This window comes from Ochotona curzoniae, unplaced genomic scaffold (assembly GCF_017591425.1).
Source record: "Ochotona curzoniae isolate NIBS_2020 unplaced genomic scaffold, NIBS_Ocur_1.0 contig_4760, whole genome shotgun sequence".
NCBI lineage: Eukaryota > Metazoa > Chordata > Mammalia > Lagomorpha > Ochotonidae > Ochotona > Ochotona curzoniae.
In genome coordinates this window covers 36439-56454 of record NW_024466379.1, presented here as the reverse complement: position 1 = coordinate 56454, position 20016 = coordinate 36439, and the positions used below count along the sequence as shown (strand labels likewise).

Below are 20016 nucleotides of genomic sequence, written 5' to 3'. Positions count from 1 at the left end.
AGCTCTCCTCCCTAGTCCCGAAGGAAGTTTATTATTCTTCTGTTTCTGCAGATCGCTCAGGGCTCCTGGCCGTTGTTCTGATGCCACGGGTTTCTGTCCAGCAGAGTTTGGACTTCTTCCATCCCCTGTGGAGCCTCCAGATGGGGGTGGGTGACCTCAGAGTTCTTGGCCTCTAAAGGCACTCTTATTCCCGTGGTCTCCTTAGCAGTTGGGATGTAGTCCTTGGTGTCTGTGTTAATGGTCTTTGGTGAGGATCTGGGAGTCTTCAGGGTTGGGATGCGAGTCTCCCCCTGACCTCTCACTCCACTCTGGGGTCTCCCCTCTGCTCCATACGCATGACCTCCTGATAAGAGGCTTTCAGGGTCGCTCCCGATTTCCCCCTTATGCCTGTGTAGCTTTACTATTGTCTAGTGCTGACTCGAGTCTGTTGTCTATGGGTTATCAGATTTGATCCTGGTAGGCTATATTTCACGTCTTCCTCTCACTTTTTAGGGAGATGGAAGATTTCTCTGCATTCCCTCCCCATTATGGAGTAACATAGGGTATTATGAGTGTTTTAGATTTTACAGTTCTTTGATGTGGATCATAAGCATTCTGACTCACATTAATTGTTGTTTTATAGGTTACAACGCATTATCTTATTGCATTGGATACATGTAGTAGTTTCACATAGCAGGTTGCATCTGGACTTGGAGCATAAATGTTAAGAAGGGTAATTTCTTCCTGATGGATCCTGCCTTTCAACAATATATACCGGCCCTGCCTGTCCTTTTTGATGTTTGTTATGTTGAAGTTTGTTTCGTCCACAATTAGAATCACTGCACCGGCCTTTTTTTCCTGTCCATTGGCGTGGAATATCCTTTTCCATTCCTTCACTTTCAGTTTCTTAGCGTCTTTTCTGGTTAGATGCCTCTCTTGTAGGCAGCAGATAGTTGGGTCTTGTTTGTTAATCCAGTCTGCCAATCTGTGTTCTTTGACTGATGAATTGAGGCCATTTGTGTTAAGGGTTATTATTGAGAGGTTGTGATTTTGTCCTGCCATGAGCGTGTGTCTTTGAAGATGTTGGTTTCTGAGTGTCTTTCCTTGTGTGAGCTTTAATGTGGTAGTCTTCCCACTTGCCATCCTTGCTTGTGGTTTGGTTCTTTTTTCTCTGGAAGTAGTGCATTTCTGAGGAGATTCTGTAGAGCTGGTTTTGTGCTGGCATATTCTTCTAATTTCTCTTTGTTATGGAAGTATTTAATTTCATTCTCGAATACCAAGGAGATCTTTGCTGGGTACAATATTCTTGGTTGGCAATTGTTCTGTTTCAGTATTTGAAAGATTTTATTCCATTCCCTTCTTGCCTGGAGCGTCTTTTCTGAGAAGTCAGTGGTGATTCTGATGAACCTGCCTCTAAATGTAAGCTTGTCTTTGCTTCGTGCCAGCCTAAGGATTCTTTCTTTGTGTTCATTGGAGGGGAGCTTGATAACCACCTGTCTGGGAGATCTTTCTGGGTCAATCCTGTGGGGTGTTCTCTGACCTTCCTGGATTGGGACTGTGCTCACGTTCCAGGCATTTTGGAAATTCTCCTGTATGATTTCGTTGAGCACTGGTTGTATGCCTGTCTCTCTTTCCACTCCTTCTGGGAGCCCCATAATTCTGATATTTGACTTCCTCATGTGGTTGTTCAACTCTTGGAATGCCTTGGATGCCTTGTGTAATTGTGTCTCCAATTGGTTAATGATATGTGTGCTTTCATTCTGGGAGTCTTCCATTTCAGATATCCTATCTTCTGTTGCAGCAATTCCGTTGGATAACCTTTCGATGTGTGTTTGAGGTGTTGAATTTCGGTTTTGAGTAATTTTGTTTCTGTAATTATATGAGTTTTGAATTCCTTAAGGTCCTCCCATCATTTTTCGTTGTCTCTGAAGAGTATAATTATTTTACTGAACTCCTTGTCTGATACATCTTCAGTTTCTTCATCTGTAATCTCTGCGATTGACCGGGCCTTTTGGTGAGTTTTTGGGGAGGCACTGGCTCCTTCCTCTGGTTCATTTATCTTCCTTCGCCCCATGGTTATCTCTGCTGCCACCTAGTGGATGACCTGAAGTCTTGCTGGTCTAGTTTTTTGGTTTTTTTGTTTGTTTGTTTGTTTGTTTGTTTGTTTTTGTCTCAAGTTCCTCCTGCTACTGACCAGACCTGTTTTTCTCTGTGCTTGGGACTCAACCTAATTGTGCTAACCTGTGTTAGCCAGGTTTGGCCACCTGCTGGAGGGGGAGCGGAGGGTTCTCTTTGTTTGCCTTTCACTGAGGGAGGACCGCTTCGGTGTCACATGTGTCATCCAGTAGCATCAATTCCCACAAGAAGGTTTTGATTTCCATCACTCCAGTGACACATTGCTGTTTCTGTAGCATGTTGTTTAGCTTCATACTGGTGACAATTTTGTTTTTCTCCCTGTTGCAGACTGTGTTTTCTGGCTCTGTATATAAGGGGATGTATATTAGAAGGGCAGCTTAGACTGACAGGTCCAATTTTGAGACATAGTGCAGTATGTCTCTGCATTAAGTCCAAAGATGGACTCCCAGGGAAAATGTTGAATAGGCTCTGATATTAGGCGGCTGATCTCTCTGACATTGTTCATGCCTACAATGTCAAGAAACACTTCAATAGCAGAATGAACTTATGATTGTTCATGAAGGTCTATCCATTGTAATAAGAGAAGGGAAATCTGTATTGGGGAGGGGAGTTAGGGAGGGGAGATGGAAGTCCTGGAGCCTATGGAACTATATCATATAATAATAATAATAATAATAATATAATTCCAGTAAATAGCAGGACCGCTTGTTCAGTACCCAGGGATGTGGACTTGGTCACTGAATGTCATTTCACGATCCCTGTTGCAGAGCATGCTCTGAGGGTTCCGCTTAGGTGGTTCGGATGGCTCTGAGATGCTGCTTATCTCACCAATTCAAGGAAGCAGAAATCCTTCCAAAGTCCTTTGGCTTCATAGTCCAAATTAGTGTCTCCATTCATCCAGATACATGCTGTTAAAGCTTGGCTGGAGTAGTTGTCTTCTTTGTTCTGCCCTCCTTCCTCTGCTATGGTACCAGATGTCCTCTGCAGGCTCCAATGGACGGTCACAGCCTCCATGCGCATCTGGACATGACATCCATCACACCATCTAAGCTATTGAGGCCCAGTTCTAACACATGCAGTCCATGAAGTCCACACATACTGAAATTCTCCACATTGTTGGAGTTCTGAGTCCAGCTGTTCAGTTTGGAAGATCCTAAACGAAACCTCATCTGGGGTGATCTCAGATCAGATTCCATAGTCAACATGGATTAGTAGATCTAACTGTTCTCGGCACATGAAATAAACTCACAGCTATATGTCATTAGTGTTATACTAATCAATTTGATTATAGTGATCATTTCTTCATAAGCTTTCTATCTCAATATCTTACATATGACTAAAATATATACACATTATGTCACCAGATAAATTCCATCAGAATGAATCCCCTTCGTAATATAAAAGGGTAATTGTTGATTTGTAGATGAATTTGTTGCAAAAATATCATTGTATTGCACCTGTTTTTTCAATGAGAGTAAATATCCATTTACAAGGATGGTTTCTGAAAAATATGGGCTTTCCTGGAGATTTACGTCATTTCGAGTGACCTTCTTCAGCTAAAGCAACTGTCAAACAACAAAGAGAAAGAGATTTGGGAATGACATATGAGTGGAACGAATGCCTCACTCTTGATGAGGAAATACTGTTGTCTATTTGGTTTTTAAGAGACTCATTTGGAACAGAAAAGGAAAAAAATATATCACAAATTGTTTTCTATGCAGTTACTCAGCATCCCTAAACGCAATCTTCATTTTAAATGCAAATCTGTTTATGACATGTAGTAAGTGCTAATCAGCAGTGCCCTTAGGTATGGACACACAGTGTGGTTTTATTTAAATTCAATGATTAGTGATTTTTTTTAAACACATCCCAAATCTGAAGCAGGCAGAATACAGTCAATGTTACATGAAAGTCTACATACAATGCAAAGTAGTGTGTAATTTCTAACAGCTACTTCTCTGTATGAACTTTTATGCAGGTCACTTACTCAATCAAAATTGGAAAAGAGAAATTCACGCTTCTTCTTGAAAGACAGTAAGTGGTCTGCTTTATTTTCAGCTAATTGCTATTAGTGTCTTAATTTCTACAGTCAGTATCTTAAATTGCTTTTGACAGAATATCAATTTTAGAGTTAAATCTCATTATGTAGCCAAAATCTTATTTATGAATGAAAATATGAATAAAGTTCTGATGAAAATATAATTCTATAAGTCTTTAAAGTATGCCGTAAGCATGACAATCAATGATATGACTTTTATGTGCCCATGTTTACTAGTTTTCATCATGCCTGTCATGTCACACAGCTGTCTGATTGTCACCATTTTACTAGATAGTGCAGATGTAAGGGTAAAATTGCTGCAGAGGTAAAGAATGAGCCACCCCAGTGCCAGTAAAATCAGTCAGGCTTTGAAGATGATTTCAATGTTAATTTAAACTGCAGACACAAGAAAAACCCAAGCTTCACCGTTCGTGATAAATTCTCATGTGAGAAAGAAAAATGAAACATTAAAAGCTCATTAAAAATGCTCATTAAGAGCAGTCAACTGTCACATAAATAGTTAACTCCAGAACTTCCGTTCCCACAGAAGTAGGGTGTGAGGAGTTTGGCATTGTGGTATACCAGCTAGGGCCACTGCCTGGGGTGTTGGCATTGCATAGAGGCACCAGTTGGAGTCTGGTATAATTGGCTGCATAGCCAAATCCTTTTCATGTGCCTACAAAGGCAGTGGAGGGTAGTGAAGTGCTTGGCCCCATAGCCATGTGGGATATTAAGAGGAAGCTCCTAATTCCTATAAAATTATATTTATTTATAACACTAATATACATATACTTATAGCTAATATAGTATTAATATTATATATATATATCATTGTACTGAATATTAAGAACAGAAGATACCTGAGATATACATAGAATCTTCATAACTATTACAAGCAATTATATGTTCACAAATCAGAAGACGTAGAGAAATGGACAGATTTGGGGGTGATACAATCTACCAACATTGAATAATATGGAAATTCATAATATAAAAGGGCTATAACAAGATCTGAGATTGAATTAGTAATTAAAAAATCCCAACCAAGAAAAGCCCTAGACTAGATGGTTTCAAAGCTGAGTTCTACCAAATACTTCAAGAATTTACCTCATACAATAGTTTAGGGCACACTGTGTCCCAGGGAACTGCCTGACAATGGTTTTGTCTGAGACGTCTAACTGTCCTGTTCACTGACTTGCAGCAAGAGCAGTGGGCTGCACACCATTCTTTCTCCCCTGTCCTTCCTTGGATGAGCAACACTTGCTGAAGACACCAAACTTCATACAGTTTACCTCAGACAATTCCATACAATAGAATTGGAGGCAATCCTTCCAAACTCTTTCTTTGAAGCCAACATCACCTTAATAATAAATACAGAGACACAATAATAAAAGAGAACAATAATCTGATATCCCGGATGAACATAGACGAAAAGATCCTTAACAAATTACTAGTAAAAAAGACCCAACAGTACCTATGCAAATTATTTACCAGACCAGGTGAGATTTATCCCGGCATGCAGGGGTGGTTTGACATATGCAAATCAGGGTCTGGAAAGGTAGCTTAGGGGCTAAAGTCCTTGCCTTGAATGTGCCAGGATCCCATATAGGTGCCGGTTCTAATCCCGGCAGTTCCACTTGCCATCCAGCTCCCTGCTTGTGTCCTGGGAAAGCAGTCAAGGACGGCCCCAAGCCTTGGGTTCCTGCACCCGCCTGGGAGGCCTGGAAGAAGTTCCTGGCTCTTAGCTTCAGATTGGCATAGCACCAGCCATTGTAGTCACTTGGGGAGTGAATCATCCGATGGAAGATCTTCCTCTCTGTCTCTCCTCTTCTCTGTCTATCTGACTTTGCAATAAAAATAAATAAAGCTTTAAAAAACATATGCAAATCAATAAATGTGATATAAAACATCAACAAATTGAAAAATAATAACCTATGACCATCTCAATAGATGAAAAGAGGACATTTGATAAATACCACTTCAATTAAAAGCCCTAGTCAAAACAGGCATAGAAAGAACATTCTACAACACAAAGCAATACATGAAAAATCTAATGTCAGCATCATACTGAAAGGGAAAAGATTGGAAGCTCTTGCACTAAGATCTGAAACTAAACAAGATTGTCCATAATCACCACTGCTATTCAATATAATTACATTTCAAGTCCTCACTAGAGCTATTAGGAAAGAAAAATAAATTAAAGGAATTCAAATCAGAAAAGAAGAATTAAAATCAACCCTCTTTTCAGATGATATGATTCTCTACATAGGAGAACCAAAAAATTCAATCAGGTGACTAGGAAATCTTAAGAAAATTTTGCAGAATATCAGCACACAAAATTTTAATTAAAATTAAATATCAGCACACAAATAAATCCATGGATTAGAACTTATATTAAGCTAATCAAAAATGTGGAAGACTTCTATGATGAAAATTATGGAACAGCAAGAAAAAATAGAAGGCCTTAAAACACGGAAACGAACCACGTTCTTGGATTGGCAGGAAAAACATCATCAAAATGTACACGCTACCAAAACTAATATACAAAGTTAGGGTTATCCCAATCAAAATATCAACATTCTTCTCAGAAATGGAAAAGATGATAGAAAAGTTCACCTGGAAACACAAGTGACCATGATTAGTCAAAGCTGTCCTGAAGAATAAAATTAAAGCTTGAGGAATCATAATTCCAGAGCTCAGGACACTGGTCACACTGTAGGACACTGGTCATCAGAATCGTCTAGTACTGGTACAAAAGCAGAAAAGAAGATCAATGGAACAGAATAGAAATTCCAGAAGGGAACTAACAGATGTATAACCAACCAATCTTTGCTGAGAAAACTGAAGAAAACAAACAAACAAAAATATTGGAAAAGTTTGGTGTCTTCAGCAAGTGTTGCTCATCCAAGGAAGGACAGGGGAGAAAGAATGGTGTGCAGCCCACCGCTCTTGCTGCAAGTCAGTGAACAGGACAGTTAGACGTGTCAGACAAAACCATTGTCAGGCGGTTCCCTGGGACACAGTGTGCCCTATGCTTACAACTTCCCACACAGGCTAAGCACGCAGAGGTCCAGCAGTGATATCTCTCACTGCTTTACTTGCCTTCACAGAGTCCTAGAACCATTATGTTTGGCCTTTTGGTGGTGTCAGATAATTCTTGGATGGTTTTCCTAGCTTTACTCAGTTTCTCTCTCATATTTCTCACCAGACATTTTCTCCTGAAGTGTCTTCCACTTCTGATATTTGTTCTTATGCCGCATTAATTCTACTGTTGAGTTTCCATTGCTTTTTAATTTGCTCGTTGAATTTTTTCGTTTATGTTTTTTGTTTGATTTTGTTCCAATGCTGCTATCTGCTGCTTAATAAATTCCTTGAACTCTGCTTCTGATTTGTGAAGAATTTCATGATAATGATCTTTAAATATTCTTTAGCTGTTTTTCAGCTAATTCTGAAATCGAAACAATTTTTTTTTCTCCTTTGTAAGGGAAAAGTCAGTTTTCAGGGTTGCTCATATTTTCCCTTTAGCCATCTACCTAACATTAGTATTTTTCCCTTGGCAGATGTTGCTTTTTTATGTGTGTCATCCACAGGTCTGCAAGCTGACTTTACTGGGTACTGACTGTCCAGTACCCAGAACTCCACGGTGGCACTCACACCAGTCCCTCCAGTGATTTTTCAACCACAGGCTGGGATCATACACTGCCCTCCTGCCACAGCCTCCACAACCACTGCCACTGTGTTTACCTCTCATGTCTCCACCACTGAGTGCTGAGCCTTTTTCTGAAGGTGCTGGCAGTGCCAGAGCTGAAGAGGCACAGCTGGTTCTCTAAACGGTGTCTAGCACATGTCTGTCAGTGTTGGCTGACTGGTTTTCACTTTTTGCTCTAGATTTGCTCAGTTCCAATATGTTCATTAAAAACATACTGTAAAACTATTATAATTCAAGTAGCATGGTAATGTCATAACAATACATACATCATTTAAACAAAACAGAAAGTCTTTCACCATATACAAAGATCAACTCTAGATGCTATCGCATAGCAGAGTGACAGAATGGAAAAGCCTGAGGCAGAGGCAAAGAGAGATAAGCCTTCAAACTTCTGACTTACGACCTAAACCCCCATGATGTTCAGTGCTGTCCAGGCTGAAGTCAGCAGCCCACGGGCTCGTTGAGGCCCAAGCACATAGGTCGTCCTCTATTGCTTTCCCAGGCCATCTGCACAAGTTAGACCAGTAGCTTGAGCTCAAGATTGATCCCTGAACTTTGTTTCCACGAACTATTCGAAATAATGTGTGTATGTTGGCATAGATGTCTGTATGTGTGAAATAACCCATCACTATTGTTTAGAATATGCTAAACAAAGCAGTTAACATCTGCATTTTATTGATGCTTTAATCAAACCTAAGAATGTTATTGACATTTAGAAAACCTAGCGATTACTTTACATAAATCTGTCTTTGCCAGTTGAGCATTTTAAATCCATAAGTCTAATAATAATTTCTAGCTTTCTTTGCTTCTCATGCTTTTCTTTTAATTCAATAGAGTAGTAAAAAAAAGTACACTAGATATTGTACAGATATGCTGACTTACTTTTGAATGTTTGCTTTTGAAAACTGGAAATAAATTTAATTTGCTTTTATTATTTAAAAAATCATTTTAATTGATATTATTCAATAAAGTATTACTTTTTCATTTAACTAGATCATTTCTACATCCAAATTTTCTGATTTATTCATACAACAAATCAAGAACAGTATACATAGATACTGCATTGTTAAAGGTAAGATATATTAGCTGCTGAATTAATTTTCATTTTCTATGTGGTAAAGTTGTCATTGTTGAGAAGATAATGACTGCCTTAGTGTCTATAAAATTATGTAGCACACAGATCACAAACTCATTTAAAATGAAAACTCCAATGAATGATCATTATTTTCTGAAATCTCTATCTACATAGCTAGCTTAGCGGTTCCTCCCTTTAAAGGAGAGGGATAGAGAGAATCTCCCATCAACTTTATTATCTCCCAAGTGTCCACAAAAATGGAGTGGGGCCAAGCCAAAATTAGGAGCTAAAGACCAAATCTGTGTATCCCTGTCCTTTGATGGGCTGTCAGATCAAATACTATGCTTACTGTGCCCTTGTAGTATATTTGGAATCCAGGAATTGTAATGCTTCTCACATTGTAGATTTCTTTGGGAGAGTGATTTTTTTCATGTTTGCCTCAGTCTTGTAGTTCTACCTGAATTAATTCTCTGGTATATTTGCATAAAAATGTATGGTCATTTTCCTAGTAATTTTGGTGAATCTGTTAGTTTTAGGTTTCTTGTTCTTTTTTTTTTCCTGTAAAGCATGAACTCATTTAAAATGTTATCCGCACTCCCCTCCCCAAGGTATATCTGAGTAAAAACTTACTCTTGCTCTTTAATTCTAACTTGGTTGTTACTGTCAAAACAGCTTCTATCCCAGCCTAATCAGGCTAGCCTCTAACAGTCACTTCTGTGCACTTAGATGGAGATTTACTCTTTTTAGCTCCCATGTATTAGAAAGAACATGCAATCTTTATCATTTAGGGTCTGGCTTATTTCGTACGTCATCCTCATGAGATACAAAGCCCATTTTGAGACAAGTCATAGGAGTTCATTATCCCATGGTTATAGAATATTCCAGTAACTCCACTGACCATACTGACTACACCTCTTGCCTGGTTGCTGTCGGTAAGAGCTTCCCTACTGTGGTAACCGAGCTAGTCAGGGAACTCACTGCTGCTTTACTCCTGACTGTGGAGGGAGGAGACACCGAGTTTGATATTTCACATGGGATCGTTATTGTCAGGAAGTGGTTTTATCCTGTTGAACCATTTTACAGTGAAATGTTTTATGTACAGCTACTGAGATTTCCATGTAAACGTGATCGTTTATTCTGTGATGTGGTAGGTGATCGTCGTTGGTTTCCTTGTTTTCAGTAATCTTTGCATTCTAAGCACAAATGTCATGTACTTACAGTGTATAACCCTTCCAAATGGCTGATGGGCTCACTCTGCCAAAAGGTTATTAATCAATCTTTGCATTCCGTGTGGATCATCGGTATCGACCTATGTATTTCTCATCTTGTGTTGGATGTTCCTGGCTTCCATGCAATTACAGTGACGGCCTCATAAAGTGAGCTTAGTGCTCATAACACACTCCTTCTGTGTTAGGTTTTCAGACTGTTTGAGGATTCTTCACAGGTATTTTCTAAGTGTTTCACAGAATGAACAAGTAGAGTTTCCTTTTTCTGGGATTTTAATTGGAAAGTTTATGTCACTGTTACGCTGTCTAAATTGTTTTCACTGCTCACAAGAATTTTGATGCTTTGGCATTCAATATTGGACCATTGTGTGTGTGTCTAGTAATTTATTTATCTTCAACTATCTAGTTTATTAGCACATAATTGTCCTCAGCATTTTCACTGGAATTATTTTCTCTGTGGGGCAGTTATAATGCCTCTGTCTTCATTTCTAAGATTGTTTACTTGAATATCTTTTCTTTTTTTTTCCTTAGGACAGGGAAGAATTTATTAGTTTTATTTTCATTTCAGAAAATTAAATCTTAGTTGGATTGATTTCTTCATAGCGCCTACCAGATTTGTCTTTTGTATTATTAATTATTAGTTTATATCTTTTCTAGTTCTGTTGCTTTCATGCTTATTTTCATCTACATAGTTTAATTCCTCTGTGGTTGTCTACTTTTCCTTCTGTAAAGAATTTCTAGTCCAATCCCCTTGTGCTCAGAAGATATTTTTGGCATGATTTAAGCATTGTTGGTTTGTTACCCAGTGTTGGAGCTCTGGAGAAGAATGTGTAACCTCATGCTTTTGGTTGCAATGTTCTCTGCTTCTCTTGAACCTACTTGAGTATGCTTTTACTCATTTGCTTTGTTTCCTTTTTGAAATCTGCTTCGTTATTTTCATTGAAGTTTCCTGTGGCTGTTGTCTTGATGTTTCTTCTCCTGTGTTAATTTATTAAATAAAATCTATTAATTCTCATTAGAAAGGCAGGTTTACAGAGAGAAGGAGAGACAGAGAGAAAATCTTCTATCTGCTGGTTCACTATCCAAATAACCCCAAAATCTGGAGCTGAGCTGATCTGAAGCCAGGAGCCAGATAATTCTTGCAGGACTCCTACACAGATACAAGGTCTCTGGGCTTCCCAGACCATAAGCAGAGAGCTGAAGGGGAAGTGGGGCAGCTGGGATATCAACTGGTACCCCTATGGGATCCTGGTGTTTGAAAAGAGAGGGTTAGCCATTATGCTGGGCTTTCTCCTGCTTTTGTTTCATAGGTTTATGATTGTAAGTGCACAGGTGTTTGTTACTGCTGATTCTTTTTGTGTTGGTAGTTTGATCCATGGAGCACCTTTCGTTCCTTGTCATAGCTTGCTTCCTTGCACATTCCTAAAGCCTATTTTATGATTTGTAAATTTAGAAGCATCCTCATCCTTCTGGCTACAACTTGGATGGAATATCTTTGAATACCTTCAACTTTATCCTATGTGACCTTAGATCTTAAATGAGTTTCTTACATATGTGTTAGTTTAGTTTTGCTTTCTTATCTGTACACTCAGTTTTACCTTTTGATTGGGAAGTTGAATTCACTTAAATTTAGGACAATAATTGATAGGAAATCATGTTTGCTCGCTTGTTTGTTTGCTTTACGAATCCCTTTGGCATTTTGTGCTTTGGCTTTCATTCTGCTGGTTATCTTTATTTTTCTTAGCTGTGCTTCTGTGTGGTTTGCTGATTACCTTCATTGATGTGCTAGACTTTCCTTTCTTTAGTGATACAGAAAGGTATAGATAGAAACAGAGCAAGAGTGACTGTGAGTAGAAAAGAGAAATCGTGAAATAGTGGGAGAGAGTTGGGGAGAGAGTAAGATGTGGGTATGATATGTCTACTCTCAGGTGATTACATAAAATAGTTACAAAAATCTACTTTAAGTCGATAAAATAATCCCATCACATTTCAAAGAAAACCATTATCATAATTTATCTCACTCATGGTTTGTTTCATGGCATCACACTTTGCATCAGTTTTGTGTTTATTCCCTCATAACACCTTCGAGTCACATTGGCTTAAAAGATATTGCAAATTAAAAGCAATTTATCCACCCCAACTACTGTAATTGTGTACTTTTCTCATGTATTTGTATTTGCATTTTCTAATGAGTTTCATACATTTGTGCTATTATATTCCTGTATAGTTTATTTACATAGGAGCTTGGAAAGTATCCTTTAGCATTGCTACTGAGGAAGACTTAGGATGATTAATTTCCTTTCCCTGTTTTTCTATTTAAATAGACTTTCATCCTTCAACTAAAAAATTTTTATTTTAATGATTTAAGAAAGGCACAGGGAGAGAGAGAGACAGTAGGAAAAGATATCTCCTGTTTATTCCCCAGTAGGCTTATGTTTGGTGGAATAGGAGCAGGGTTGTCTCATGGTTTTGCAGACTAGAACTCTGTCTAGGTCTCCCTTGCAGATGTCAGGGCTTCAACCACATGAGCCGTTTTACTGTCTGCCATGGTCTACATGAGCAAATAAAAGACATGAGGATCAGAGGCAGGATGTGTGACATGGGTATGGTAACTGGTATCTCAACTGCTAGGCCAAAGGGTCACCCTTGTTCTTCACTCTTGAAGGACATTCTTCTTTGTAGAGTGCTCCTGTCTGGTAGAATGTTATATTTTGTGGAATGGCAAGAAAATGGCAGAATATGGTGAGGACACAATACAGTGGACAGAGAAGTGACAGTGAAGGAAAATCAGAGAAGACGCAATCCCAGGTAGTAGTAGTGAGTAGGTCAATGGCAGAGACTCGCTAGAACCCGTGGACATGGGGAAGCATCAGAGACAGTGGAGCAGCACTTCAGGAAATAGATATCCCAAAGTCAGAGACATTTGACAGACAAATAGGGAGGCGAAACCATTGGTGTTGCAGGAAGTAAATCAAGCCATAGACTCATTGGTTTTGCCCTCTGACACTTAAAAACTTTGGAAGAGACAAACCAGAACATCACATAATGATTACAGGATTCATTCAACAAGAAGAAATCACAATCATAAATGTACGAGCATCAAATGCTAGGGTACATTTACATAGATACCTATGTGGATCAGATATTAACAGATTTAAATGATACAGGCCCTAATGTAATAATAAGAGTGGCGCTTAAACCCCAATTGTTGGGCTGTTAAGTTTCAGATTGATGGGACTGAAACTTAGCAAGAAAACAGCAGAGCTCACCTAAGCAGCAGAAGAAAAGAATTTAAAATTGAGTTTTACTAGAAATCAAAGGGAACATTTAAAAATTCCTTGAGATAAAGTAATGCATAAACAAAACTTGTGTGACACAGTCAAAGCAGTGCTAACAAGAACATCTTATTAAAATCAGTGCCTACGTTGAGAAACTAAAAATGTGCCAGGCAAATGAACCAACCATACATCTGAAGTAGATAGACTAGAAGGAAAATAAAGCCAAAATTAGCAGAAGAAAAAAGAATCAAAACAATGAAAGAAATAAACAAAAACCAAAGCAACAATATATATGATCAATGAATCAAGGAGCCAGTTCTTCAAGAAAAATAAGCAAAATAAATGCTCTATTAGCCCAACCCATCCAAAACGAGGGAGAAGAAAAATATCAATTGACTCAGATATTAAAAAGGAAATATAACAACCGATACCTTGGACACACAAAAGATTACCAAGAACTGTTACAAGCAACAATATGACAACTCATCAGAAGATCTAGGCAAAATGGGTACATTTCTGGGTAAACATAATTTACCAGAAGTGAATCGTGGTGTAATGAAAAACCTAAGATCTACACCAGGATGGAGATTGAATAGGTAATTACATAATAGACAGGGGACTAAGGATTTACAAAGAACTTCAGAAACGCCACAGTAGCAAGACTGCTTTCTTATCAAATGGGTTAAGAAAATTAGCAGACCTTTTTCAAAAGGTCAAATCTGAATAGTTAATATACATAAGGAAAAATGTTCAGGCTCCTGAGCTACTAGGGAAATGCAAATAAAACCACATTGAGGTTCTACCAAATTCCGTGGAGTAGGCCTACATACCTGCTATTACCAACACCTGCTGATGAAGGTGTGGGAAAAACAGTACCTTACTCCATTTTTGGTGGGTGTTGCAGACAAGTGCAACCACTGCAGAAGTCAGTATGGAGCATCAATGAGAGAACTAGAAATTGATCTACCACATGACTCAACTATCTCATTCCTCAAACTAGAGCCAAAGAAAGTGAAATCTGCACCTGAGAAAGTGATCTGCTTCTCTGTACTTTCAGCAGCAAAACTGACAATAGAGACATGAAAAAAAACAGATGTCCATTGAAAGAGGAATGGATAAAGAAACTGCGGTACAGCTACTCTATGTAATATTACCCAGCCATTAAAATAATCAAATTCTACCGTTTGCAACAAAGTGATCCCAACTGTAGATCATCGTACTCAGTGAAATAGGCCAGTCCAAAAATAGATACTACATTCTGTCCAACATAATGTAAACTTCCTCCAAAAAAACAATGAGGATAGATATGTAGGTGAACAAATTTACACAAATATTCTCTCAGAAATTTATGATGTAGAACAGTTATCCTGACCAATGTGTCATAAACAGGGTTGGAGGGGGAATGACCTGCAATTGAAAAAATAAGAAGAGACAAACACAAAATAAATATTGATGTTAACTGATGTTCGATGATCAAGAAGCAACAGCGTGACCCAAGTACCAAGTCAGTATGTGACTGTCTCAAGGATATCCTAAAACACACAGCCACGTGGCCTTGACCTATTGCCCAAATGCTCATCCTTGCCCACGGGCCTCAGTCTTGGCCTCAGACTTGTGCTCACTCCCAGACCACTGCCTGCAGTTTGACCCTGGTCTCTGACACCAGCAGTAAGCAAACTCCAGATTTCACACGCAGTCTGTGCTGCTCCTTATCCAGTCAGGCTGTTATTTTTTACAAACTATCTGACACAGTCTATAACGGGAAGTGAAGATACATTATGGCATGCGTCTATACTCCTGAATGAAAAGTGGATGTCCAGTGAAGCCTGTCTTGAGAATCTGCTGGGGGTTTTTTTGTTTGTTTTTTAACCTTGCCTATACATGCAATGTTATGATATACTTAAATAGAAGAGTGTTAAACTTGCAATATTACTAAAGGACTATATTACTGTAATAATATGGGAGAAATTCAAGGGGGAAAGAGGAAGTGGGAATCCCTATACTTATAAGATTGTATGATGGAAAATAATAGCAATACAATATAAAACAATAAATAAATAAATAAATAGCACTTATTTTGCTTGTTTTCTTGTTAGAACTGTGAATAAATTACTCCATGCCTTTCTGTCTTGTAATGTTTTATACTGAAAGGGAGGAAAGCAAAACAATAGCTGTCAGCAGTCTTTCAGAGTTTTCCTGTGAATGACAAGTCATTGTCGGCTTGGTGCTTTCCATATTGTCTCTGATTTTGATCTTACACTTTTCCTGAAGTGTATCATTGTGTGCGATGTATTTGGACTCTGAGGCATTTTAATCGGAATTTAAGTGGTCTTCCTCACTTGACAAATGTATACTGAGTACCTATTCATTATTTCAACTTCTATTAACTCATTTTACATGTTACCATGTAATGCTTCTATTATCACATAAAAGCTGGATTGTGGCTAAAAATTCTATTGCAAATATAAAAGTAGCTTCAAGAGAGGATTTTGAAGGTTCTCACAATCAATCAGTTACTAATGTTTAAAGTGATTCCTAAACATCCTAGTTGTTAACTACTCGAATTCCACAGGTACCATTATCTACTGGAATATCATGTTCTATTCTTGGACTTTCCATCTTCTGAAATCCTTACCATCTCTGTTGGTTCAAACATTTTTACTGGTTTAATATTCATTCTTTTTGCCTTTGGATTCTCTTTACAAATAACTACCAGCTTTCTGTCTTTGTGTTGTATTATTTTTTTTTCTTTCAAGATTTATTTGTTTATTTGAGAAGTGGAGATTAGAGAAAAAGGAAGAGACAGAGAAAGATGTTGAGGGAGATTTTTTTTCCCACTGTTTTTCATTCCTGCAATGGCTGTAAAGGTGTGAACTATCTGAAACCAGCAGTCAGGTGCCTTCTGGTATCCCAGAAGGAAATCACCACTACAGGTGTCTTGTTCTACTGGCTAAGCCACAACATTCATCCCGCTACTAAATCATCTTCATGTCTGTCATTGAACCCCATCCTCTGCGAATCTTCTAGTTGGCTATTGTGTTACCTCGTCGTATTATTTCCTTTCTGTACTGATATTCTCCTTTTGTTCATGCATTTTTCTCATGATCTTATTGAACAGCTTCCTGAGATCATATTGCTATTTCAGCTACATTATGTAACTCCATTACTTTAGAAACAATCATTTGAGTTTATCATGTTCTTTGGGATCGCTTGCCTATGTCTTTATTTCCCTTGTCTCTCTGTGCTGACACCTGTGCCTGAGATCAAGCCCCTTCTGTACTCCTGAATGATAGTCTACCCTCAGGAAAAGTTTCTCCTCTTATCTGCACCAGGCTTTCTGACTGTCCCTGTGAACTGTCTCACTCACTGGGAAGAAGGGAGCAATGAGCAGTGGGGATACTTGTCACTCTTCTCTTTGAGAAACAGTGAGGAAGATCCATGCTACGTACAAGTTCAAGAACCACTTTGGTTCTAGCCCACGTGTGGTTAGATGGTGCCCAATGCTATTCACAATGGGTAAGAAAAACACAAACACTTTGGTTAGTCCATATAAAAGTGTTGTAACCGTAGGGGCCCAACACGGTTAAAGTTCTCACTTGTATGCAATGGGATCCCATATGGGCTAGGGTTCCAATCCCGGTGCCCCTGCTTCCCATCCAGCTCCCTGCTTGTGGCCTGGGAAAACAGTTGAGAATGGCCCAAGGCCTTAGGACCCTGTACCTGCGTGGGAGACCCTAAAGAGACTCCTGGCTCCTGGCTTCAGATTGGTCAGCTCTAGTCATTAAGGCCGCTTGGCGAGTGAATCATCAAATGTAAGATCTTCCTCTCTGTCTCTCCTCTTCTCTGTATATCTGACTTTCCAATAAAAATAAATAAATCATTGTAAAAAGTTCTGCAATGTTGGACTCCCACCTTGCTAGCAAAGCCAGGCTCTAGAAAGTATCTTTGTAATCCTCTGGTGGAAGGTCTTGGCAAAATGAGCAATGAGTTTAGTTTTTTTTTTTTTTTTCGCTTTTCACAGGGCACGGGAACTCGCATATTTTGTGTGACGTTTTTTTCTCTAAAGCATGTCTTAGGTTCTTGGACCCTTTCACATGTAGGGGACCCCGAAAACCCTTCTGACTCCCATCTTCAGACCCACCCAACTTGGGCCTTTGCGACCATGTGGAGGGTATGCCAGAGAGTGGAAGATTCTCTCTTTCTCTCCTACTCTGTATAAATTTGCCTTTAAAATATACGAAATAAATATTTTTAGAAAATCTTTGTTTAATGGTTTCAGCCATCTTGACATGGATTATCCGTGAATTTTCTTCTCTCCTTTTGTAAAAATGTTTGTCTTCCATCCAATGAATGTTTGTGCTTTGAAATTTAGTGAGGCTGATACCTGAGGGAAATAATGATAATAATAACAATAACAATAATAACCTGTTTTGCAAGCAGGCACCCAGCATTAAGTTTAGTCCCATGCTGTATATTGCCGTGCTTTCCCGTAACAATGTGGGCTGTGCTCCTTTTTCTTCTTCTGTTTTTTTTTAAGGGGTGGGGGGGTGTTTTTTTGGCTTGCTAGAAATTCTGCTGAAAATAACATTTGCCGGAAAATATATGTGTAGATTTTTTAAGTCAGCTGAATGCCTTTCATTATATATGCGTGCCATGTATGCACTATACCTTAAGACAGCTGGAAAAGCATAGAGGTCAATAAAACCTGTGTGTAACAATAAAATCACAGATGGGCTATTTGTGTGAAGACAGTAGCTAAGATTACTACAGACACATGAGGCTAAGAGCAAGAGGGTGAAGACAAGCAGTAATGAATATGAAACTCTGATGAACGGTTTTGTAATAGCAAAGTTTGACTGTTTGATACTATCTTTGAAGAAAGGATGAAAATGAGGACACACTTACCTACTGATTTATGAATATGCATCTGTTATCCTTTTAGACGCATTGCTTTTACCAGGGACATGCTGCTGAGATTCCAAAATCAGCTGTGATTGTCAACACCTGCTTTGGCCTCAGGTAATTGCATGTTAGCAAGATGTGTACGGTGAGAGAAGCAAAGAGACATAGATTCAGATTGGTTTTTGTTTTTCCTATATTGTTTCAAACTCCTCTTTCCTCCTGTTTTCTCCGTAAGTTAAGTCAGAGTTTCCATCTTAATATTTATGCAGTGGTATATGAAGTCATTTATGAAGAATGTATGCATCTCCAAACAACACTAAAATACAAACTGTGGCGATGTTCCATAAAAGACCTGAAATTTAGTTTGCAAGTTAATTATGTTCACGAGAAATGTGTTTTAGTTGCAATTCCAGTTCTTTTGTGTTTGCATATTTAGAGGATTATTGCAGTTGGATAATGTCACCTATGGAATAGAACCATTGGAATCTTTGATAACAAATGAGCACATGATTCATCAAATAAGGATGAATGAAGCTGGTTATTCCTCCCTACAAGAAATTTACTCCTTAGGCAAGAATGCACTGCATTTTTACAGCATTATAGTCAAGTCACATGTAAGTAAATCCTTTTTACTTTAATCTTGATGAAAATAGTCACATTGAAACCTGTGAAGGACATTTAGTTGATGTTGATTCCACTACTGTTTCTTAAAGAGAAAGCATTTGTTTTAACTTTTTTGATGCTTATTCAGATAGCAGCTAGAACAATGCAACATCTACTGGAGACAGGGGAACCCGTTGTGATGTATTCAGGTAACCTTCTCACTTAGGGTACCTGCTTCCCATGTGCTAATGCCTGGATTCAAGTCCAACTTTACTTTCTATCCAGTGGCCTGCTGATGGCCCAAGTGTTTTGCATCCTGCGCTCAAGTAGAAGACCTGGAAGCAATTTGTGAAACTGCACCAGGTGGCGCAGCCTTGATTCTGAGGCCATTTGGGGTAGGAATCAGCAGATGGATGATCTCTTTCTATCTGTCTCGTTATATTTCTCTCTCTCATCTCTCTCTTACTCTACCTTTCTACATTAAAAAATAAATAAATAAAATGTAGCCTTATAAAGACATGTGATTTGTAAATCATCAATGATCTCCCAATATGTTTTCCTCAATGAAAAGATTTTTTATGCAGTTTCTTTCTGAATTTACATATTATTAAATTGATGATTTACAGATTTCACAGCTATACATTTCTAAGCCACTTTAACCAATATTTATTCTTTTGGGGAAATAACATCATTTTGATGTAAAGCTTAAAAGCAGAAAGGAACAACCTAGGAAATTTCCTAAATTTTGTCAATGTAATGCTTATAGAATTTGAGATTATTTTTTCTAATGTTTTTATATATCTGATTATATAAGAGATCTAATGCATGAAATTTTAATAAAAATGCTCTATCTGCATATATGTGGATTGGATCACATTTTACAAGTATTGAATTCACATACATTAAATACGAACCGTATGTGTATAAAAGGCAAGAAAACAGAATAGACTGTAACACCAATTATTACAGTCTAAACCCTCTCGTGGATCACTTTGCTATCTTGTCAGGTCTATATTAGCACACAATTTCTTATGTAAACAAATGCACTTCTAAAAGTTCATTGAAATGGA

At 38.3% G+C, this 20016-nt stretch overlaps 1 protein-coding gene across 1 annotated transcript in view; it reads left to right on the top strand.

The window, feature by feature from the left end:
• Positions 1–20016, top strand: part of LOC121161258 (A disintegrin and metallopeptidase domain 3-like) — a gene marked incomplete at its 3' end in the record, with an annotated part of 50660 nt that overhangs the window by 12113 nt on the left and 18531 nt on the right. The window contains exons 3-6 of the mRNA XM_040987567.1: positions 4094–4149; positions 8856–8934; positions 18384–18460; positions 18780–18957. Coding sequence (XP_040843501.1) covers positions 4094–4149; positions 8856–8934; positions 18384–18460; positions 18780–18957 — 390 coding nt within the window. The remainder of the gene's footprint in view (positions 1–4093; positions 4150–8855; positions 8935–18383; positions 18461–18779; positions 18958–20016) is intronic.